This window comes from Colius striatus, chromosome 6, assembly GCF_028858725.1.
Source record: "Colius striatus isolate bColStr4 chromosome 6, bColStr4.1.hap1, whole genome shotgun sequence".
Lineage (NCBI taxonomy): Eukaryota > Metazoa > Chordata > Aves > Coliiformes > Coliidae > Colius > Colius striatus.
Window position 1 is genome coordinate 36,020,284 of NC_084764.1, and position 24,355 is coordinate 36,044,638.

At 44.1% G+C, this 24,355-nt stretch overlaps 1 protein-coding gene across 5 annotated transcripts in view; it reads left to right on the forward strand.

Moving 5' to 3' along the window:
- FBXO34 (F-box protein 34) overlaps window positions 1-24,355 on the forward strand; it is a 39,819-nt gene that overhangs the window by 11,080 nt on the left and 4,384 nt on the right. Inside the window, exons 2-4 of one of the 5 annotated variants that reach the window (XM_061998759.1) lie at window positions 3,135-3,213; window positions 14,135-14,236; window positions 16,633-16,829. In XM_061998759.1, coding sequence (XP_061854743.1) covers window positions 16,753-16,829 — 77 coding nt within the window. In that variant the 5' untranslated portion in view covers window positions 3,135-3,213; window positions 14,135-14,236; window positions 16,633-16,752. Of the gene's footprint in view, window positions 1-3,134; window positions 3,214-14,134; window positions 14,237-16,331; window positions 16,400-16,632; window positions 16,830-24,355 lie in introns of those variants that run through there. The other 4 variants (XM_061998758.1, XM_061998760.1, XM_061998763.1 and 1 more) reach the window with 4 other exon arrangements.

Genomic DNA, 24,355 nt, shown 5'->3' on the forward strand with positions numbered 1-24,355 from the left:
AGGAAAGGGGCTCCAGTCCTTGTGGCCTCCTCTGGACTCTCTCCAGTGGGTCCATGTCCTTCTTTTGTTGGGGCACCAGAGCTGTATGCAGCACTGCAGAGTGGTCTCACTAGAGTGAAACAGAGGGTGAGAGTCACCTCCCTTGAACTCCTGGCCACACTTCTTCTGATGCAGCCCAGGATACAGTTGGTCTTCTGGCCTGCAAGCAAAGTACAGTGGGAGATTGGTAACACACTAAAACAAATACTTGTTGGTAAAATGTCTTGGGAAAGAAAATGCAATACACTTAAAAATTGTTGATAGCCTTTGTCAGTTTGGACTTGGTTGTGTTGATTATAACTGAGCTGATAGATTTGATCACATAGAGTGACTCAGTGTGGATCTAGCCACAGCATTTAGCTCTTGGTATAACTTAAGGTGACATAATGGTGAATTTCCAAGTATTGAAGAGTACAAGGCCCCCTTAGTCAAGTTGTGCATTTGATAGGGTGATATTCAGAGGAAAAGACTCAGACATGCTTTGTGAGCTGGCCAGTGTATCATGCAGCAGAGTGGATCCATGCTTTGATAAGATCCTTATGGGTTCTTTTAATAAGGTGAGCTGTGTCACCTTTCTTTAGGAGGTATTTATTTATTTGTTCCTGTGAAAATCTGTAGCTGATCAGACTACTGCATCCATTTTTAGCCACGGATATTGCAGGGACAAGAGGCTGGCAGGCTGATTGGGTATTGCCTAAATAACACTCCAGGCTTGAACTTTTATTTGGCTTTTATCTGGCTGTGGGGCTGCCTGACCCCTAGCCCACTGTGTTCTTTGCCACAATTTCCTTGGAAGAATGTTGTTGCGCACGTGGAGTTTCACATGATGGGTGCCCAGCAGCCTTTTAAAAACAGGTTGAGGGGCATGCCTTTGTAGGGAAAAGAAGCTGAAGGACAGACTGTGGTAACTTTCATGTTGGCCAGCCTGCTCTGAGGGTGAGATAGGTGGAAAGGGACTTGCTTATGGGCAGGAGGCTCAGCTAACTGGTGAGGAAAGATTTGCAAAGCACGACTCCTTCCTGTGAGTGGGGGAAGCTCATCCACCTGTATGCTTATAATGAGGATAAACACCATTGCTTGGAGCAAGAGCTTGGCTTGTTTTTGTGCTGATAGGGTCTGCTGACTGATAAAATGGTCTCTCTCACAGATGCTAGATTCTGTTTAGTTAGATGTTGAAGGGTTATGTGTGGTTGTGATCCTTTTCTGCTCTTCTTTTCTAAGAAACCTGTGCCTCAAAGTGGTCTGCTTACTGTCCTAACGCTGTGCTTAGTGTTTTAGAATTGCCCTTGAGTGTCTGTGGAAGTTGGCAAGGCTCATGTGACTGTTTAGGATGGTGAAGTTGCATTCCCCATGCTCTGCTTCTCCTCCTGAAGTTTGTTACAGTCAAGCTTCCATAGCAGCCACCCAGCCTTGGCTCTTCCTTGACACTTCTTTACCTCTTCATGGTTGAAGCATGCCTCAGTATTTACTTCCTCTCTTTCTTGTGTTTGGAACGGGGTTTGATCCCCCCTCTGAAGCAACTCTGCTTGAGCTGGCACACATGACTGGAGAGAGATGATGGCTGTCTGCAGGTCTTTGCATTGGTGTGTTCATGAGCTGAGATGGGTGCACTGGGGCTACTTCAATATCTGGTGCTTAGTTATGACCCATCATTGACTGTTGAAACATATTGAAGGCAAATTACCCAGTTCTGGAGTCTCTCTGGGGCAAAAAGTTTAATGAGTACCTGAAGGGCCACAGTCCTGTAGATTGTGTGTGGTGTCATGTAGCTGTGAGCAAGTTTTCCGTGTTGAAGAAGCTGGATTGGTTCCTCGGGGCTGGATAGCAGCTGATCTTTATGTGAGGGAGGGGAAAAAGCTGTCTGACTTTAATCTGAGTTTACTAGGTAGTTAATGAGAAAGACCTCTGCCCTGAGTAACTTGTTCAGCCTATGTTATGTTGCAGGAGCTCCATGGAGATGAAGCCGGCTGGCTTTATTTTATTCTGGAATCCATGTGTCTTAAAGTTGCCTCCAGAATCTCAGCCTCTGTGGTACTTCAGACTTGTAACTGGGTAAACTGATGGGTGTTTAAGGGCTTAGGTTGAGGCAAAGCCTGGATGCTTTGGTGACAGGAGGTGACGTTGGCACATGGAACTTGTCATTCAGGTGTCCTCATGCTGACATCAGTGTGTCCCTTAACTCTCTCTTCACAGAATCCTCTTCTTCCTTTTTGAATTTGCAACTCGTGTTTAAAAGTATAGGGGCTTAAGTTTTGTTTCCTCTGCAGTTGTGGTCTGAAGAAGCAATTAGGCATCATGATGGAACAGCCTGTGGCAGCTGATTGTGTAAGCTGGTGTTGCTAAAGCGAGCAGGGAGCAAGGGAAGGTATCACACTACTCATTTAGAAACTGGTGTAATTCAGGTCTGAATCAAGCTCAGGCTCAAACAGGCTGTGGAATTTATTTATACAACATCACTGGGGTGTGTGGCTTTGGAGAGACAAATATACAATGGTTCCCAGCCCTGAGGCTTGTGTTCACTGTTAGATAAGGAGGGATGGTGTAATTATAGCCAGGGACCTGGGAGGAGGGGTTAGGGAGAGGATGAGGGTTACATGAGATGTTCCTTGTTGTGCCTGTAGCTTGTTAATGGCACTGTTAAATTGTGGGTGCGTTGGAGGTGATGGGAAGGATGGAGGTCAGCTTTGCAGAAAGAAGTGTTGAGTCAGTTGGAGGAGACGCGTGAGTTAATACGAGAAAGCGGAAGGAGATGAACTGAAACTAGTCAAGCGTGTGGGGTGTGGCTGGGCTTACACAGCGACTGAACATGCAAGAAGCAACGGCACTCAAGGGTCCTGAGGGATTTGGGTGTTACAGCAGGGTCTGGGAATCCCCACCCAGGCCCCTAAACACATGTGCTTGGTGAGAATGAACAGGTAAAGGAAGGGGCCTGGCGTGGCTCCCAGTGCTTCTCATCTCAGCAGTGCGTTTATTGTTGTTCCCACTTGCCCTTTTTCACCGGGCAGAACGTGTCTTTGGGTTTAAGAGCTGGTTAGTAGTTGTAAACACCGTTAACGTGTCACTAATTTCCTTTTTCCTTCCCTTTTGCTCTTCAGAAATGCCATTCTCATGAGTGTACAAGGAACCTACAGAACTGTAATGTCTAACCCTACATGGAATAACAACTCTTTGAAGGTACCATCCTTTTTTAACTACATGGCTTTGTTATAGGTTGGGTTAATAATGCACTGTTCTTTGCTTCAAAGCTCAAAATTGAAGAACTGTGTCTTATGTAATGCTGCCTCATCCAAGAGGGTGACAGTGCTGTGACACTTGGGTTTCTGATTTCCAGAAAATCTGCATGCAACCCAGCACTTGATCTGTGGTGCCAAGGGGCCATCCCTGTTTCTCTGTGAACGATCCCTATAGGCAGGTCTGGTGTTTCCTTAGGAACAGATGGTGGTTTCTATTCAGAGAGCTGAGCTCAGCTTTCTTCATACTTGGTGGCCATCCTTGGAAACATATTGCCCTTGTTTCAGTGACGCATGGTGGCTTGCCTGTTTGTCTTCAACTTAATGACCTTCTGGATCATCTTTCTTGATGAGAGGCTTCTAGCCATGTTTGTGAAGAATATAATGATGCAGTTACACTTTAACATTTAGATGGAAATGTCTTGGCTGTTTGTGCTGCATTAACCAGCTCTCAGGCGTTGGCTTGCTCTGCTGATCCTGCAGTGATGCCATAATACTGAATTTTGGACTGCCCTGTACATTTCCATGGCAACAGACTGATGTCACAGACTCAAGGACATGACTTCAGTGTATGATCATGCGGAGGCACGATCAGATTTGTGAAGGAGAAAGCTGACTAATGCACATCTCAAAAGCAAACAAGGAGAGTGTAGGTTACAGCTGACCAAGCAAGGTGCTTCAGTATGAAAATTCCCCTCTTAGAGGAGAGGCTGATCATGTCTTTAAGATGGGAACAGTCATCATGATGAGCTTCTCTCTACCATGGATAAGCAGACGTCTTGCAGGTATCCTGTATCTCTTAAATAGGTGGTGTTCTGGGGTGGGGAAACTTGCTGTCTGGTTTCAGAGCGTTGAAAGGCACCTTTTTGTTTTAATTTTGCAGAACCTTCTCAGTGATCTTGTGAGCACACTGAAAACACTTCGGCTTGCTTAATGTTGTTCAAACAGTTTAATTGGTTTTCCAAAGCTTTTATTTTGTCCATAACATTGGAAGGTGAAAGGGGAGCTCTGCATCTGCATTGTGGTCACATTTTCCTATATCCTATTAGCAGATTCCAAGATTGTTTAATGTGCTCTCCACCCATTTCATTTGGCTGCAACCTTTGCTCCCATGAAAACAAGGCTGATTGTTCTGAATTGCTGTGTGTATGTGCTTTGGCATGGCATGAAGGTACCTATAATAACACAACTATTGTCTGGGAAAAAAAAAAAAAAAGCAGTTTGCAGTAATAACTACAAATAAAAGGGTGCAGTACTGGGGTAAGACTGATAATGGTCATTTTCTCACCCATTCCATACAGCAGATTCTTGACACGGTCACCCCTCAGCATGACAGGGATGTGGGCTTAAGCATAGTATGTGAATATTGGGAATAAGGGAGTGAAATATTAGCATGTTGTTCCAAGTTTCTCTTTCCTGGACAGGATTCCATTGCTCATATCTACGGATGGGGAGAGCAAATGACTTTTGCACAATGCGGTGTTTTATTTGCATGCTGTGAGCAGTTTAACAAGTGTTTCTGCTAAATGAAGCATTCCCACTTGCAGTTAGCAGCTGATGCACCCTTAAAATAAAAGTTACTAAAAAAAAAGGTGCCTTTAGGTTGAACAGTGAGGTTTTGAGAGGTGACATTGTGCTGTGTTAGAGCTGATGGTTGATGGTGCCAAGCCTGAATGTTAACTTGAAATGCTGTGAGGTTCCGTGAGTAACCAGCTAAAACTCCTTCATGCAGAAGCACTTTTTGCGCAACTCTGCATTTTGTGCAATGAAAGCTGTTTTAGCACAAGATTTGGAAGTAACATGATGGTTTTAAATGTTCACTGTCACAGGAATTGAGGCTATTTAACAGAAACTTGCATTTCTTGTAGCAGTTTGGTTGCCTCCCAGGACAGGAAGCTGTAGAGTGTTAAAAAGAGAGGCAGGGAAGGAGTTTAACAACCGTCTCTAAATCAGGATGTCTTGAGCTGAAAGGACTGGAAGCTCTGCAAGATGCAGTGATTCACACTGCTTTGCAGTGAACAAGATAATGGTGATGGAGTACCAAGAAAGCAGCCTTGGTAAAAAAGAGGCTTTGTGATACTGTAAAGGGGAAGGAAGTCTGGAGAACTTTGAAAAGGAACAGATGTTTTTGGAGGTGGGGAAAAACGTAACTATCCATGTAGTTTGCTCTTGCAGCAGAGCCAGCACAAGGAACTTGATACCAAACAAAAGTAGGCACACCCAGTATTTAGCACAGGGATCCTGGAAAGCTGCTTTTCCATGGCCTGATGCTTTTCTCTTTGACAAATACCTTGTATAATGACATCTGACAGAGACAGAAGTGCATAGTAGAAGCACCTGTGAGTTTGTGTAAAGGTTTGTGTAAAAGAGTTTGGAAGTGTTGGATGCTTCTGTTTAGTAATGATAGCAAAACCCCTTAATAGTGTCTAAAGTGATACTCCAAGCAGGAAGACAAAAGGGATGCTATTCCTTGAGAAGGAAATAATGACAGAAGATGTATTAAAAGAAGAGGGAGAGCTTGCTTGTGGGGTGTATTTGTGGACTGTGATGACTGGAAGTGTGATAAACCAGAATGGTGATCCTGTGTATCAAAGGACGAGTGGCAATGATTTTTCAAGTTGTTGAAACTTGCATCCAACAAGAAAATAATATTTTGCTCCTGTTAATAGGTTAATCTGCTGTAACTGACACCCAAATAAACCTAGGGGAATTTTCCCATCAGTGTGTGAGGCACAGTTTGTGTGCTGTGTACTTGGCAGCTCTACCTTCAGATAATTAAAAGTTGTTTTTTAAATCCACTCTTCTCCCAGTGCTTGTTTTTTTTGCATCTTGCTCCTTCTCTGAGAACCATCAGTCACGCTTCTGGCTAAGGTGTAAAAACCAAGATAATGCAGTTTTAGGAAAGGAAAACTGCAGAGTAATCTTCTTACTGTGTTTAAAAAAACAAACCAAGACACAAACCCTACAAAACTAGGTGGTTGTGTGAGGCTTTTGAACAGGCACATCACTGCTGCAGTTTGACAAATAATTAAACTTTCCTAGTCCAATATGGAAAACTGTTGGTTTACTTGGACTCTCTAAGTTCTCATGGCACTTGTCCCTCTAAAAACTAATAACCAAACCTCTGTGGCTGCCTTTGCTTAGGAAGCAGTTGTAATTACCCAGAAATTACAGCAGTTGTTCAGCACAGGGATCCTCTGGTTTCAGCACATAGTTTCATCGCTCTGTAGTGTTTTGAGAGGCTGAAGGGTGGGATGCAGCTACAATGAGTTTCCAGATTCCTAACAGTGTGAGAGACTGTTTTTAATAGTGATGATAAAAACAGCTATTCCCAGTTGGAAGTTAGTCAGTGGTACAATTATCAGAGCTATGAAATAGTGCAGGAATGGCTCAGATGGAAAAACTAAGGCTTGAAACTTCTTTTCTTGAGGGAGCCGTTTGAAACTTATTTCCTGCAAGCTCATAGAGAATTAGAGATGGTCAATGGTGAGAGATCAAGCTGATGGGGCTTGGTTATTACTTCAGTAATTTAGTTTTCAGGCTAGCAAACTTCATCTGGCTTTGAGGAAAAGGATTTGGTAGCAATTTGTTGAGAAAAGGCAGTGTGGTGACTAGAAGCTGCAGAGCTGGTGTGTTTGATTTGTAAGGTTACGGTCTTCTGCTGCCTGGTGTGCTCACACCAGCTGCTCTGCTGGGGAGCTTAAAAATGTGCTCTATGTTTTCACAGTAATGTAACTTCTTCACTTAAGCCATACTTTTAAAAATACATTTGTGGGTTATTTTCTGCCTAATTTCTTTGTTTTGGTGGGTCTTATTCACATTTTCTCCATCTTGTCTAAAAGGAGGAAACCCTGAAAAAAGGATACTGATTATACTGGAGAGGAGCAGTGAGAAGTACTGAGTTTAGATAGCAATGTGTGTCATTTTTTCCTTTTCTGTCTTGCTTATATAGTGGTTTTGCATTAAGTCTAAAAGTCTCATCAAACATACCAGAGTTTTAATGTATTTTAGGTGAAATTTTCTAAGAATCCATACTTTTAAAATGGTCAATAACCTGGAAAAAATGCACTAGAATTGTTTCTGGTGTCCTGTTAAAAGTCTGTGTTAGTGAATTTCGAAGATGAAACGTGAAAAAGGAAAGATGTCAGCAGAGATTGTCACAGTTAACTAGGCACATATGCAGAATGTATTCTTTACTGAAGTTTTAGATGCTATTTTGGGGCTTTTTTCTTGAAAAAAATGGGTTGTGGCAGAATTCATGCTATTCTTGAAGGTTTTGAAAAATTAATTATGTTAGTTGCTAGGCACATCAACTACAAAGCTCTGAAAATCTGAAACTACTTTTTACTTCAAGTAACTTCAGAGTTATTAATGGAAAAAAAAACCCTTTAAAAATGTAGGCAAAAAATATTAAGGATGCACGGAATTGATAGGTTTTAATATTAGCTTAGACTTTCAACAGTCTCTTGAATCAATCATTCAAAAAGATACTGTATTTAATGATGGTCTCTGCTGCAGTTTACCTGACCAAAACCCCCAGCTTATCTACAGCTCAGTTAGTTAGATATTTTGTGTATTTTCTTCTTGTAAGAATTTGTATAGAACAAAGCAGATACTTCTGCTAGGAAAGATGTTTAGCATGTATTCTTGCCTCCTCTCTGTCTTCACCTTAAGTGATTTAGCCATAGCCTGTCCATGATCACATACCAGTGCTTTTGAGTGTTCAAAGTCCTTTCTGATCTCTTTGAGCGGGTTCTGTGGTTTGAAAGCTGCAAAGCAGTTTGATGATGGAAAACATCCTCAGCATCTAGGTGCTGTTTCCTGGATGGTTCGCCTGGATTTGTGTGGCCACAGTTCTGCTTACCAACACACTGTTTCCTCCCTGTGCCTGTTACTGCTGAGCTGTGTGTGCTTGGATGAGCTCTGCCCTTTGATGGCTGCAAGTGCCTGGTTTTGTATAATGGATAACCAGGGGGTCTGCTTGGATTGCAGCATTGTGCCAAGTGCTGTTGTGAGACTCGTTGGCATTGCCGTGTTATTCCTTCTGCCGCTGATTCAGATGACGCCTTTATTTTGCTACCTTTGACACCCTGCTGTCCCATTTCCTTGCTGTGCACGTGTATGACTTCCTGCTGCAGGCATGGAGCTGTTGGAGAGATGCTAACACAGTGCATGACGGTAGGCAAAAATATGCTTCTGGATTGAAATGCTGAGGCCTCATCATGTCCATAGTGAGCAAACGACTCTGGCACCGTGACAGATTAATCTTCTAATTAAGAGTGAAGATTGACAGCCTTCGATGCACAGGCTAATTGACAATGTGTGATTCTTGTGTGTGGTGTCAGCTGAACAGCACCAGCTCTTGATGGCAGAGTCAGAATCGCTGGAGTTTCTTTAGATTTTGTGAAAAGTTGTGTGGTGAGTTCACCTTGGCCAAGAGCCAGATGCCCACTCAGATGCATGCTCACTGCCCTCCTCAGTGGCACCCTGGGAGCTGGGGGCAGGGGGAACGAGCTTAGAGAGCTTAAAGGCTGAGATAAAATCAGGGAGATTACTGATTACTTTTGTGGGTAAAACAGAACAAATAATTTATTGCCAGATTTGGATAGTGAGAAATAAAAAGGTAAACATTAAACCATTACTTTTCTTCTGCAGGGAAATACCTGCAGAATACCTAATCCATCTCTGACCTTGGGGGGGGTCCTCCCATCCCTCCTCTCTATTGGGTGTTTTTTACCCTTTCTTAAATATGTTTCCACAGCGGTGCCAGTTGCTTGGCTGATGGGCTCAACGGCATCCTGCAGATGGGTCATGGTAGAACTGAGTGCAAAAGGCTTGGAGCAGCTATGGCTGCCTCCTGCAGAGGCTGTGTTAGAACCTGACACTAATTAGGGATTTTATGTTTTGTCTCAGCTTATGTAGCCTGTTCTTTCGGGGGCTTTTCTGTTTTATAAGATACTACTGGTAAGACCATTGAATCCAAAGAATATTGAGAGGATCTGGGTGGTGGTGAGTCTTGTTTGTTTGTTTATTTGTGCTCTTGATGAATCTGTTTTGTTGGAAGTGTTCTGTCTTCAACAGATGTAATGATGCACTTCATTAGAAAATGTTCTGTGAAGGATAGTTGGAGCTTCCTTTTACGTGAAGTCTCTCCCAAAGTTGGGTACACTTAGCAGAATTGTTTCCCTAAGTTTTCATAACAGATTTTTTTGTAAACTGCTGAGCTATAAATGTGAAATTTTAGAGTCCAGCACTTTTATGTTGTCCTTGCAAGATGAAAGAGTTTTCTGAGAAGACATGACGTTGGGGCACCAGCAGTGGCCTAGTTTAAACAAGAATTTGAAAGTATTTAAGATTTCATGACAAATTACGAGACATTGATGCAAAAAGTTGTTGGAGGTGCTTGTATGTGAAAAGAGGGTGGATTCTGGAGTATGATAGAAAAATGTAGGCCTTTCAAATTACAGAAATCCTTGGAGCTAATGGCACAGTTACTTGTAAAACTCTTTTTGAGTACTGTTACATTTAACCTAGTGTTTGTGTTGCTGAGCAAGATTTCCCATTGTTGTATTTGCTTTTGGAGACCTTCAGGAAAAATTTGGATGCTATATAGGTGTCACATGAATATTGTAACCTCTCAGCTTTGCAGTGGATTGGTGGTTTGAGTCCATTTGGACAAGATGATGTCATTCTACTTTGAGTCTTCTTTTTGTGAGTGTGTGGGGTTTGTTCAATTCATTTTGGGGAGGTTTTGTTTTATACCTGCACTTTGAGAAAGATATCCACAATGATACAGGATAGTGAAATCCACAATGTAACCTTTTGGTTAAAGGGTGAGGTGTGACAAAAATAAACAAAAATGAATTACTCCTTATTTTGCTAAACTATTACGGCTGGACCAGCCATCAGGGTATGTGAGACGGTCTCAGTGAAAGGAGAACTATTGGCCCAAAGGCTATTACAAACCAGTTAGGGACACATAAACCACTTAAATCCACATTTCAGTGAATTAAGCTTCAAGGCTGATAAATTTAGTGTTTAACAGAGTCAGCTGCTGTGGGGTTTTCCTTACTAACAAAGTTCTAAAGAAGGATTTTAGCTGTAGGTTTTCTCTTCTGCTTTAGAAGCCATTCAACCCCATGGAGAGATGCACAGAAGCGATTATTACTCTGCATTATGTGCCATGGAGGAGGACTTCTTGTCTGGATAGTGTCAAGTATGAGATTTTTGTTTTCCTGCTGACATTCTGCTTTGTCAGTATGTGTCAATAAATTGGCCAGTCCTGCGCTGGAGTACCTAGATTCAAAGATGCTCTTGTAATCAGAGGAGTGTTGCAAATGGTTTATTTTCACTGTGTTAGAAGAGCTGCCACAAGTCAGACGAAGGAAAAATCCAATTTTCAGAGCTAGAATGGGTCATTACGCTGTGCTGCTGGGTTACTAACAATTCTAAGTCAAGGACTAAGTAATGACTGTCAGGCCACGTGATGGTCAATTTATTAGCAGTTGCAGCAAAAAAGCATCTTCCAAATGTGTGCCAAAATGAGTCAAGTGGACCCTTCCCAGCCAGGTTCCTGAGCATCCCCAGGCAAAATACGGGATGAAATTACTGTTGACAATCCTAGTCTTCCATGTCAGCGTTGTAATAATAATCAGGATCTTTATTAGCACAATAACATTGTGTTCTTGAGAAAGGTGAGATTCTTCTCACTGGTTTTAACTGGCTTTCTTTTAAAGTGGGCCAGGTTGGCTCTCTCTTGGCATTCAAGCTGATCTCTTTTGTGTAGGCTGTCTGAATTTTTGCCTCCAGTGTTTGTCCTGAAACTCCCCTTTTAACGTCAGTTGTGCATATTGCACTCATTTCTTCTGTCCTTTGCATGAGCAGGAGCGATCCAGCAAGACCTCAGCCTCACAAAACGAGGGCACAACGTCTGCAGAGCTCTGGGAGTGCTTCTCTACTATTTTTGGAACCGGCTCTATTGCTTCTATAATAGGAAGGCTTCTGGAAGCTTTCTCCTTCCCCTCAGCCCAAGAAAGTAGCCTTTCAGCTGAGCTTTCATTAATTCAGAATCTGCATAGCAAAACAAATCTAGTTTTATATGCTAAATAATTCAGACTCTTGGATCCCGTGGCCTTGAACGTGCAGTGTTACAGGGAGGATCTTTCCTGTAACCTGAGGATGCAGCAGCTGTAGCCCAGTTCAGGGGATGCTTAGCCACCCCCTGTTTGTCATTCGGGGCACACTCAAGATTGTGGAGACCAGGAGTGCCAAAGTAGGTGGTAGCTTTCTAGAAAGCAGAGTAATATGTGATCTGGGTGCATTTGTCACCAGAGCTGCAGCAGTATTGGCAAGGCAGGCATTTACTGGTTTTGTTTTCCCCTCGGAGCATGCAGAACAAATCTAATGAGCCAGTTCTTAACTTCTTCCCAGTTGAGCAACAGATGATGTCCTTTACACAAAGTGTGCAAGAGAGCTGAAACTTTTCAGGAATAGTTGAAGGGAAACACTTGTAATATTTATTGTTTTGTATTTCAATATCAGGGGAGAAAAGTTAACAAGGTGCAGCAGAGCTTATCTTTCTTTTTCCCTTCTGACATTTTCCTTCAAAGGGAGAGAGGACAATATACAGTCCTTCCAACGCTAACCACACCTTGAGGAAAGAAAGCATGAGAGCTACAGATTTGAAGGCTTTCATTCTTTATTGACATGATCTTGGAAGGAAGACAAGCTCTCCCTGTAGTGCTTCATTAGAATAAGCATTTCATGTGCTTGTCGGTACAGCAGCGCTGACAGCAGTGAGGAGTCAAACGTTGCCTTGGAGCCCTATACACTTGTACACTTCCAAAACGCTCTGTAGTTTACATACTGTGCATTCAAAACTGTTCCTTTCCACTGATTTGAAAAAAGCTAAAATCCACTTTGTGGCAGACACCTTTCCTGGCACAATTCAAGGTGTGGATTCAAGACAGCCGAGTCCAGTCTGAGTTACTGGGAGCCTCGTCACACTAGTGCCTGCCAGGTCTGGGGGTAAGTGGGTTCAGGAAGCCAACTGGAGTTGGTTGGTTTTTTTTTCTTCTAGTTCAGCTCCTTGAGCTGCTTCAGGTGAGAAATCAGATGAGAGCTAGTGCTGATAAAGGGGAAGATGTGAAAAGGCTGAAAGAGAGGGGGTAAGATCTCCATGTGGCAGGACTGAAATGGCTATGGGGCTGTGCAGTGTTTCGAAGCATCCATGTGCTCCCTACTGACACGGATGATCAAGCTCAAATTTATGTGGGAATCTTCAGATTTTAGTTAAGTAACTGCTCTGTCTGGTGTAACCCAGGGTACAGAGTTGCAACTTGCTTGGTAGAGCTTTGAGAAGGATAGGAGGGAGTTTGGTGGGGAAATGAGGCAAGGGTAATGATCTGGTCCCTAGTGCTTAGAAGACCTGATATCAGCAGGTTTTGGTCTCTAAGCAGGCATAGAAGGCTCTCCCCTCCTCCCCCGCAGTTTATTCCATCTGGAGCCCCTGTGGCAGCTTTATTACTTTTAGATTAGCTAACTCTGCATACATCTGATGTTATACCTTCTGCCCATCGAACAGAGGGGAAGCTGAGCACACAGGGTTTCACAAGGCACACGTCTGGGCTGGCTCCTGCAGCCTCCTGCTGTAGGTGGAAAGACCAAAAGGGGCTCAGAATTTCATCTAATTGTAGCTACTCATCTTTGCATGCTCTTAAGTTGGATACAGTGTCTTGACTACATACCTAGCTTCATGTGAGGGTTTGTTGCCAGCTGCAGGTGGGTGGAAACAAATGTGAGGTCACTTGGAAACTGTAGGATAGCTTTTGTTCAAATGAGCTTGTTTTCTCTCTTATTTTGCCTAAGACTTTTCTATTAAAGAAGTAAAATGTAGCTGGTGAACTTAGCATTAAAACAAACACTATTTAAGGTGTTTAAAATAGGGAGATACTACACAAAGAACAATTAAAAAGAAAGGGTTGTGTTCCTAGAGGTGTCTGAGAGTCTGAGATCGCTCTCTGACCCTGTCTGGGAGCTGCTGCAAGTCTGCTGGATACTATGAAAGTGTGAATGTTGGGACCAGGGAAAGCTCCCTGCCAAAGCCTCTGGGTCAGCGGTCTGGTGCTGTTCTAGGTGTTCTTGGAGGGAGGGTTGAGGAGGGAGGGCTGGCTAGGCTGGGAAATAGCAGAATTGCATGTCTGGTGAAATAGGTTGTGAGACAAGTATCATGTAACAACATAAAGTTGAGCTGAGTGGTGGGGGATTGGACATACAACCCCGTTCTTGCAAGAAAACAAAAACCCACATGGGTTATGAGGCTTTTTTTTTGTATTACTCGTCCCTCACAGTGATTGTTTTATGGTGTTAACTCTTCAGAGTTCCCCTCTGAAAGACCTGCTGTTGCTTTCTTGTGCATCCTGAGATCCTAGAAAGCAAATTTTATGAAAGGATGTGCCCATCCTTTGTTTATCAGTTACTGTTGCTACTGTTTAAAACACACTTGCTCTTGCAATAAAGCTTTAGCTGTCAAAATACCAAAAAGCTGTAGTGTATTTCTGCACAGATGAAGAGCCCTTGACACCCCCCACCCCCCTCCATCCACACTGAGTTAATACATTTGTTTTCCTAAACTGCAGCAGCGTTCAAAACTGATGATACGATGGGGAGTTTTTTAGGACCATTCGATGAACTGCTGCTGTCTGTTGCTGAGGAGATGTGATGCTTACTGCTGCCAAAATCTGAGTCCTTCCCACATCTTATGCATAAAGGCATATGTTTGGGGGTGGTTTCAGAAAGGGAAAGCAACACGATTGAGGTTTTTAACTTCCTCTTGTATTTTGTTTGTCTGTGCATCTGTATTGCAGTTTTCGGGCTGTACCCAACTCTGCAAAGCTAGCAAATCAGCTGAAGCACCTACTGATAAGGATCAGCCTTGGTAAAGAATCTCACTGTGGTAGTTAAAGGCAGTAAGTATCTCTGTGCTAGTTTGGATGCTGATTTAATTTTGCCCCCTTTTTTTTTTTTTAATTCACAAGCACAGCTTTTTACTCCCGGCACAGTAGGAATTTGTCAGTAGCTTGCTGGCATTCATAGTCTATTTCAGCTCTTTTCTATAGCCCAGCAGCTAGAGGAGAGGAAAAAGCATGCTTTGTATGGAGCTGTGTTTGGATGTGTGCTGCAGTGCCCATCTGAACTTGTTGGTGTCTATTTTGTCAGCTTTTGCTTCGCCCTAGTAGGTGCTCGTCCCTTCTTAAACACAACAGCCCCCTGTATGATACCTGTGCTTGGATTGGGGTTGGGGCTGCCCCTGATCTCTACTAGTTCACTCGATTGGTTTCGCTTCTCAAGACCTTTACTGCAAACCAGATGTCTTCTAGGTTCAATTTTTTTTGTCTGGCTTCTTATCATTTACTTCTCTGTTGATCTGCAGAGGAGTTAAGAGTAGTGAAACGTCTGATATTCCTAACCAGGAATACATGGAAAGAATTTTAGCTGTTGAAAAAGTGACTGGCATCCTGCAAGTGGTGTGGTTGCATTTATTTGGGTGTGGATATAATCACGTTTCTGTGATATGGTTCCTGCTGAGTCTGAAATGCTGGTGTCAGTAAAGCCAGAAGGAAAGCCAGACAAAAGCTTGGATAAAAGTCAGAATTTCAGTGCCTCTTACTGATGGTTCATGGGAAAGCAATGATTTTGTGTTTAACTTTCAGCTTTCAAAGAACACTAGGCATATGCTTTTTTCCTCTGTGAATTACTGTTTGTGAATATGTATTTTACAGCACACAAAACATCAGAAATGGCTGATTTTTGTGCCTAGGTTTCGCTCTTGCAGGTAGGTCCTTGTTAAAGGCTCCGGGTAGTCTAATGAAAACGGTGCTTAACTGCAAAGCTTCAATTTCCGCCGCTGTTAACTACAGCAGCCTGACTCCTCATCTTTCTGCATTCACAGAGCAGAGGGCATGCTCTCATCCTCCCACCTGCCACTGCCATGCCCCATCATCTCCATCCACAGTGTTTCTGTGTAGAGCTCAGCAGTGTTTTCTTCGTGAAGCCTGGAATCTGTTTATATAATATCTTATATATTATTTTAGGCTCCCACTTACTCACGTGTAAGGCAAAGGCTTAACCTCTCCTTCACCATCACTAGAGGAACTGTGCAATTTGTGTAGCAGCCATCAAGTCAGCTGCATCTAAACCAGCTTCTGTTTTCCCTGCCTAAGAAAGTCACCCTTCATCACTTTCTTGGAGAGTCTGGCTACTTAGTGGGCTTTCCAGGCCAGGAGTTGGGTTGTAAACCACAGTGGGCAAACACTCCTTCCTGAGCCGTGCATAGGTAGGTGCTGTTCTGCGTGGGAGTTTTTATCTCTAGTAGGTGTTGTGAAAGGCGTGATGTGAGAGGCTCCATCTCTGCAAGAGCTCAGCTGCCAGCAACTGCCTCTGCCAGGCTGCACTGTGGGAATGCTGCAGTAGGAATAGGGCAGTGGTAGGAGCACTGGGCAAAGCTGCTGAAAAGGAGAGAACAACCTGCTGCACTAAATCTCAAATCCCCTGGGGACACAGCTCTATAGTTAGCATCTTCAAATGGCATTCCTTTATTACAGCATCATTGTGTATTGTCCTCTAGAGAGGAAACAAACTTTAAAACAATCTGCTGGCAGCTCAGGCTTGAGTATTTGAGTTTTTCCAGGGCTCTTTTGCTGTGTCACTCTTCCCTTTTATGTTCCAATTTGAAGGTTTTTGTTCTTTCACCTCAAAGTACGTTAATAGTATCAGCTCCAAGGACAAGGCGTAGCAACCCTGGGCGAATGACAGATCCTGCAGAGCAGTTTTGTTTTGGTGAAACATGCTGTCTTATCTGTGTGTGATGCAAAGAAGGGGCAGCTCTCACAAGGCTGGGAGGCTACACGGTGGCATGTTTTTTGTCCTGTCTGAAGCGGGCCGCGTAACTTTGATTAGAAGGCTAACGTAACTCCTGGCAGCGTCAAATCTCCCTGCTAGCAGCCATTTCCCTCCAAAGCTTGATGCAGTGCTAACAAGCAGAAAAGATCCTGTGCGTCCTGTTTGTATGGAGCTCAGAAGACAGCGTGTTCCCTGGGAAGTGCCAAGGTAGTGCTGCAGCCCTATATAAGGTGAAGAAGCATTGTCTGTGCAGACTGGCTTTTGTGGGGGGACATGAATTTGTGTTCAGTGGTGTTCAGAAACTTGAGCTGCAACAATGGCATGAGGTTATTTTACATTTATTTATATGTATATATAATCTTATATATGTGTGTGTGTATTTATTTTCTCTCTTGGGGAAGAGTCTTTGTCCTTGTCTGTGCTTCAGTTGCTCCTGAAATCACACATGATCTTGTTTGTTCAGTTTCCAGGTGGCAGAGACAGGGCAAAGCTCTGCGTGGGGCAAGGAAAGGTGATGGGGGAGCCTTGTGTGTAACCAGGATGGACTGGCTGTGACGGTGCCTTAGCTGGAGAGGTAGTTACCATGAAGAGTTCCTGCAGAGCTGGCCTCCACAGGGAACCACTGAATTCCACATCCTCCACCTTCCATCAAGTCAAACGGTATGAACAGACCTCTAATAAAGTATTTAGCACCCATTTAGCCTTCTCCTTATTTTCCCCTTTGTCTTGTGTGTCATTCAAATGTTTGGCCTCCATTCTTCCTTTGGGGTAGTGTTAAGTGAATTGTTGTAACTGCTTCAGGGCAGAAATGTTCTGTGACATTTTTATTTGATAATGAAAACTACAGATTCACTACAGCTGGTACTGCACTTGGAGAAATCTTTGGGATTTTTAGCAGCAGCTGTAAAATGATTTGGGAACAGGGCTTTGAAGTAAAACTTAATTGGAGAATGGCATGTCATAGTCAGCTTTAAAACATGCAGTCAGCTTAAAGTAAGTGGAAATGCTGGGAATCATTGCTGTGGTTTGTCTTACTATGGGGTAAGTAATTAGATTAGTTGAAGCTCAGATTTTGTGTTGCTCACTCTCCTGTCTCTCCCATTAAGAAGAAATGCACGGTTGATTTCAAACACTTGTGCTTATGCGACAATTAAGTGAACGCCTCTCACTGTGGCTCGTTATAGGCACACCGTTCAGAACAACTTGTCCTTATGCAAATGCAAGAACATGCCAGTTTGGAGTTCAAGCTACTTACAAAAAACCCAACCCAACATATATTTTCTCTTATTTTTTTCCCCTTTGAAACCAAGACTCTTAAACTTCCTTAATCTGGAGGAAGAGAGCCAGCTTTCTGGTTTCTAAAAGCTGTGTGGGTTTAAAGCCAACTTGAGCCTTTGTTCTTTGTGGTTGTGTAGACAGCATATACTTGCTGTGTTAGTCTCCTGGTAATTTAGTGTTGGAAAAGACTTCCTGGGTCGCCCAGCTCCTTGCTTCACAAGCACTATCTCATAATCCCCTTCTGTAAATTTAGTCCTTCCTCAAAACAATTGCATCTTTTCTTCTCTCTTTCTGTAGATGAAGCCATTACTGAAGATGACAGATGTAGATGTGTGATTAGGAACCTTCTTTTGATTCCCAGACAGAACATTCCTGCAGCTTACATACTCATTTGAGCTTATGGTCTTTTTGGTTTTTCTTTTGTGTAAGGACCAGTTCTTCTTTGTAGTGGTTTCCCCCTGTTGCTGTTTTCTGTAAGATGTGGTTGTTTACCTCACCGGTGGTTTTGTTCTGCTACGTGACCCAAGTGTTTGTTACCTACTAGCTTCTTGAATAACAGATGTTGCTGTTGTTCTCAGTGTGGCCAAGTCTCCCGTGAGTCATGTGGAAGTATATTCTGTGCTCAGCTTTTCAGTGCTGCCTTGAAAATACCACAGCATCATCCCCACTTGCTTCTGTTTCATGTCTATGGTGGCCAGTGCACCTTTCTTAGTTCCCTCCAAAACCTCTTGGTGTGGAGCTTGCTGGTGCATCACCCTCTGTATTTCAAGACTCTCTTTTCTGTGGCTGCACCTCTAGTATTTGTGCAGAGGTCATTCCTAACAAGATCAGATGTTTCCGAGGCTGATTCTTGAGGCATGTCTTTGGTTTCCAGGCTGGTGTTTTCTTACTCAGCATCACCTGGGGCTGTCTGCTGCTAAGCCAGCTCCTTTGTGTGCCCATTCCTCTGCCAAGCTGTCTTAACCAGTAAATCTCCTTTTGCCTTCTGAAGTCCCTGGGAGGAAGATGGAGCACATTCATCTAAAAAGATCCCTTTTCTGAGAACCTTTGGGTTAGTCTGTCATATTGAACCATTCCCTCTATCCCCTTTTTCTCTGTATCACCTTAATCCTCTTTGCTTACGAAGCACCTTTCTGTTGAAGTCAGGCCTGGAGAGGCTGTGATCTCGCTCCTTTCTTTCTCCCCTGCAGTACCACCTCCGATGTGCCACACGTTTTATTAACTCGTATTGCTGCCGTTCAGGAGGTTTATAAATCTTGCTCCTTGGCTGCAGTTTCTGAGCCTATTTATTTTGGATTCTACAACTGAGGCGAGCCACTCCTCACAATTTTCATGAAGCTTTTTAACCATCCATCTGCCAATGTTCTTGTTCAGATTAACGCCTGGGCTTTCACCCTTGTGACCACCCTTACCACTCCTCTTCAAAACTGATGTAAAGTCAAATTGGGTATTTTGTACTGTTTCTACAGTACTCTTAATCTCTGCCTTGACCTTGCTTTTGCAGCCCTGTTTATCTCCCTGTCCTTTCTCAAACTGAAGAACCTTTTACTATCTCTTTGTTTTTAAATACCTTTACAGTGACTTAACGCCACTCCTCATGTTTATTCCCTGACTCTTAAGTTTCCTAGAGATGTGACCTGGTGACTTGAAACCTATATTCAGTGGGAGTTTGTTCTTGTTTAGGATGTGTTCTTGGTAATGGAAACACCTTTTGACTCTTGGAGGATGCTTACTGGGGTTGCACTGTCTGCAGTGAATCCTCTGACTTCATGAATCAGTTCCTTTCGATCTTGAGTTTCAAAAGAGCAACCTGATGACTTGCCTTCAAATTCATTCTTCCCTTTGGACTCTGAGTCTCTTAATGATAGTGTGGTCTGAGGTTAATTTCTACAACCTTTCCTGTGTTCTCATTATGTCTGGCCTGAAAATGAAGACTAAATCACTTTGTGTTGGTTCGTTATCTGTTTGAAGTAACTTGAGCCATGATATCAAGAAAGGTCTTGGTCCCCTTGCAGTTAGTAAATTAGAAAAATGTTAAATAAAGGAAACATCTCACTTCCTTGTGCTGCTCTGGGTAGCTTTAAGCAGAAGCCCTATAAAACCACTACTTTTATTTTCCTACTGTCTTTCTGTGATTTCTTCTTGTCCCAGCCTCTTCCACCACAGGGATGTGTGCTATTCCATCGTCTTTGAGCTATGTGGTTCTGGAGCAGCTTATAACCTTGAAAACCAAATCTTTCTGCTTATTTTGTTCTCTTTTGCTTTGTCTTCTGCATGTCATCTGTAGCATGGTTGGGAGACAGGGAGCATGGGTTTGAGCTTTCTCAGCCTCAACAGAGAATTGCTTCCACTCGTTTCACAGTAAGTGCTCTCATAGCAAAGGCTGGAAAAGCAACGGCACTTCTGTGTAGAATTTGGAAAGTAGGTGAGGCTTCCTGAGCTTCATGCTGAAAGATGTGTGTGTGTGTTCATACACTTTAAAATGTGTCTAAAACTTAGTAGATGTGAGCCCTCAAACCTGAGTACTCTGCGTGTTGGGCTTGGGTCATAGAATCATAGAACTGGTTTGGTTGGAAAACCCCATAAGCTCATGGAGTCCAACCCCTCCCCTGATACTGCCAAGCCCACCACTAACCCATGGCCCTCAGCACCTCAGCTATATATCTTTGCAGTATCTTCAGGGATGGGGACTCCACCATCTCCCTGGGCAGCGTGGCACAGGGGCTGACAACTCTCTTGGGGAAAAGTTCAATCTGTCACCTGAAACCTCTGCTTGATGAAGGTGGTTGCATTTTATGCATGATGGATCTTCTAGCTCTTCTTCTGTCCAGACATTCGGGTGCCACGTCCCCCAGAGCCAGGTTATCTGAGCACCTGACATGGATGAACCAGTGGCAGGGGATGCAGAGTTAAGAGTTAGGGGCCTACTTTGCCTTTAGCTCCTCAGCTCTTCTGGGCCAGCTCTTCCCCATGTGTTTGGTGTCTTTCACTTCCTCCCCAATCTGTCTGCTCAAAGTAACTTTCTAGTTATCTTCTGGTTGCCTTCAAAGCCCATGATAATCCTCCCTTGCTCTCCAGTGGATGCAAGAGGCATTTTTGCAGGCACTGGGAGGTGGGTCGGGAGCAGTTGCTTTAATATGAAGTTCCTGCTGTGAGGGGAGTGGATGTTGTAGAAATGTGATGCTTCTGTGGCTGCTGAAGTCAAACCCGCCCCTGGTCTGGAGAGAAGGGGGCTTCCCAACCCGCCTTTCTCCGAGCTTGGACTCTTGCCACGTGCCAGAACAAGCTCCAGTGAGGAGCAGAACTGTCTTCCAGCCCAGCTGCTCATCCAGGACCTCTCCGGCAGAATCTGTGGAATGCCTTTGAAGTAGCTCCCTGTCTGCTTTGCCTTGCCCCAGCAGTGCAAAGGGGATGGAAAATGGTCTTGGAGATGGAACCCAGAGGACCCACCAAGTTCTTCCAGAAATAACAAGTGGTTGACCGTGGTTTAACTTGCACTCAGTCCTTCATAATTGTCAGTGTCTTTTTGCAGAGGAACTAAGCCCTATAGACAGCAAAACAGGATGCCAGGGAAGAGAAATGCCTTGCCAGAGGTTATGCTTGCTGTGGGTTTTTATTGTTGTTGGGTTTCTTCTTTTTTCTTGGCCTCTGCCTTGTGTTGGTATGTCCTGAGGGTTTTTTCAGAGTTGTAGTTGGCACTGAGTGTACAATCAGCCACACTAGGCATTTCTGTCAGCTGGAGGGGGTGTTTACAAAAAGAAATCCACAGGAAGCTTTGGGGGTTTGATTTGAAATTGTTGCCTTCACAAAAAGCCTTCCAGTGCTTTGCCCAGAAATCTCACAGTGTGAAGACTCTCAGGTATTGGACTCTGTGATCTTAAAGGCCTTTTCCAACCTAAATGATGCTGTGAATATGCAGTTTGAGCAGATCACACTTTGTTGTTGCTGGCCAGAGGAGATCTTTTGGCTTCACAGAGCATGGTGAGAGTCCCTGACCCAGTGCAGTGAGGGGTGACAGGGTTTTCCGTGGGCCTTACAAGGGACTTGTGAAAATTGGGCCTTTTTTACTAGTTTTTCCTTTAAATTCCAGAGTTTCCACCGGAGCAATTGTGTTTTTTAGGCTGCTGTGATTTAGAAGACAGATGAATACAAAAGGATGAAGAAAGTTTCTGGCCAGCTTGGCACAGTGGTTGGTGGGTCTTTCCTTCGGCAGGGAGAGGAGGGTCCAGGTGTGTCTGTACCTGTATAAAGGCACAATTTCTGTATCAATCCCATGTAGTGACTGATGTAGCTACAGCTTGTTGCCACTGCAGTCTTGACTTGTGAAAGCAGCAGTGTCATTCCAGAAGTGTTGTGTCCTGTTTTTCAGACACAGCTGATTAGAAATAGAAAAAACTCTCTCTTTTGTTTCATCAGCTCCAGGATGGAATAACAGTATAAAGGTAGCACTGGTAGCTGTTTCTGTGCTCGTCATGCCTGGCAGAGTTCTCTCTTATCAGCAATTCAAAAGTGCAGGTTTAGGGATTGAAAACCTTTCCTGCTCTACTCCATGAGCTTCTGAAGAGCCTCTAAAGATAAAATTAGAAAGCTTGGTAACTTAAAGGGTGGAGGAAACCGAACAGAGTTATGATGGAATTAAGTATCAGAGGGAATTGTTAGTGACTTCACCTTTTTAACAGCTATTTTTGGTCGTTTAATATACTTGAAAACTTACCTGCAGCTGCCTGAATCCTCTGCTTGCCAGCACTGAGATGTTGCAGAAATTAAGGGTAGTGTGGGGGTGGGGACTGGGCTCTGTTTCATCTTCAAAGCAATTTCTGCTGGGAAGCCTTGTCCTCATTCTAGGAGCTAGGGATGAAGTGTGCTGCTGACGTGCAGGCAAAGAGCTGTGTTTGCCTAAAAAGTTTGTTCTTAATATTCACAGCAAAATCTGTGTCTTTTTTTTTCTTCCCTGACACTTTCAGGTGAGGCCCATTTTGAAATGGAGGTTCTCTGCCCAAAAATGTGGAAGGCAGGTGGCTGTGGATTGGAGGTGGTCAAGTGGAGGTAGCAGTGCTCTTCATAGCTGTCTCAAGTTATGAAGTGAAGGTTTTCTTGAAGTCTGGATCCATTGAAACAGTGCAGTGAAGGTCGAATTCAAACGAGGCAGTGATTCTGGCAGTAAAGCTTCTGACTAAGGCCTCATTTTGTTATGTAAATTATAACTTTTCAACCTTCAGTGGTGGTGTTGCCTGAGCCAGGGACTAACTGAAACGGAGGAGGAAATACAGCCTTAGAGAAGAAACCTGTACTAGGTGAGGCATAGCTCTGCCCTTTGTCTTTCTCCAAAAAGCTTGGAGCAGCTGAGCCAACTTTGCTGGCTAAACATGTCCTCTGAGCCTGGTGAGGTAACCAGTTTGGTACTGTTTCCATTCATACAGTACCTGTTCTCACCTTCTTTTGCAGCTTCTCTTAATGAAGGGTGGAGAACCCATTGTCCTGCTGGGTTACTGAAAGCTGCCTGAAGAAAGCCTTTTAAAAAACCCCACATGCAGCTCATCTTTCAAACACCCTGGCACCAAATCCCCTGAACAAAATGTGATCTGCCCCTAGCTGAGATTAGGAAGTGCATTTGATGGTGTTCACCTCTTCTCCCCAGGATATGGTGGCAGGCAGCCATTGGAGCTTTTCTCTCTCAAAAGCAGGGCTCCAAAATGTGCCCCCAGGATGGGGAAGGGAGAGCTGCAGACATTGTTGCTGCAGCTTGCTGCAGTGTTTCACCTGCAGCTCCTCTGAGCTGGGCTACATAGTGGCCTGACCCTGCTGAGTGTAAAATGCCACTGTGTTGAGGCAGACTCTATAGAAAATGGGGCTGAAGCAAACTGCAGCAGCTTGATTTCCCCTTTTATTAATCTGTTTTGTCACCGTGAAGTTCTGTTTTTGTCAGATTATTTTAGTTTTCAGCACCCAACTGAGAAGGCAAACAAAATAGCTTGGGTGCTGTTTCAGAGGAGACTAAATTGGGAGGTGACCCAGTTCCAAGAAGAGCTGGAATTGGCTGGCTGAAGGTGCAGGGAGAGAATGAACCCAGGGACTTGGGAGGTGGATCTGTGGGAATGGGAGCTCTTACCCCACAGTCTGTGGGGGAACTGCAAGTGGTTTTGGCACTGGTGGCAGGAGCGAGGTGGTAACCCTCTATAAAGTCAGGAGGGGAGGGAACATAACAGCATCCTTTCCACAGCTTGCCTCCTGGCCTTCAAAGTGCTGCCCAGGGCCAAAGAGGTTCCCTGGGTTTTGTGCACATTGGTAGAAGGGTGGAACTAAACCCTGTCTTGTGATATACCCCCAACAAAACCTCTCTACTAGCACTTGGCACCCATCCCCTCACTACTTATCACTGGGGCCAAGAGGAGGAACAAAACCTGAGGAGGGAGCAGTGGTGCAGGAGGGGCCTGACTGGGTTGTTGCCCTTATGTATGGAAGTGGAGCATCTGCCTCACACTGGCTCAGGTGCTTCACAGAATCCCAGCATGGTGAGGGTGGGAAGGGATCTCCATAGCTCATCCAGCCCAATCCCCTGCTAAAGCAGGTTCCCCTCCATCAGGGGGCACAGGAAAGTGTCCAGGTGGGTTTGTAAACCTCCTGCGAAGGAGCCTCCACACCCTCCCTGGGCAGCCTGGGCCAGGGCTCCCTCACCTCAACACCAAACAAGTTTTTCTCTCTATGTGGCACTTCCTATGTTCCACCTTGTGCCCATTACCCCTTGTCCTGGCACTGGGCACTACAGAAAGAAGTGTTGCCCCATCTTCTTGACACCCACCCTTTAAGTACTTTTAAGTATTGGTGAGGTCCCCCCTCAGCCTTCTCTTCTCCAGGCCGAGCAGCCCCAGATCTCACAGGCTTTCCTTCTCACAGTAATGTTCCAGCCC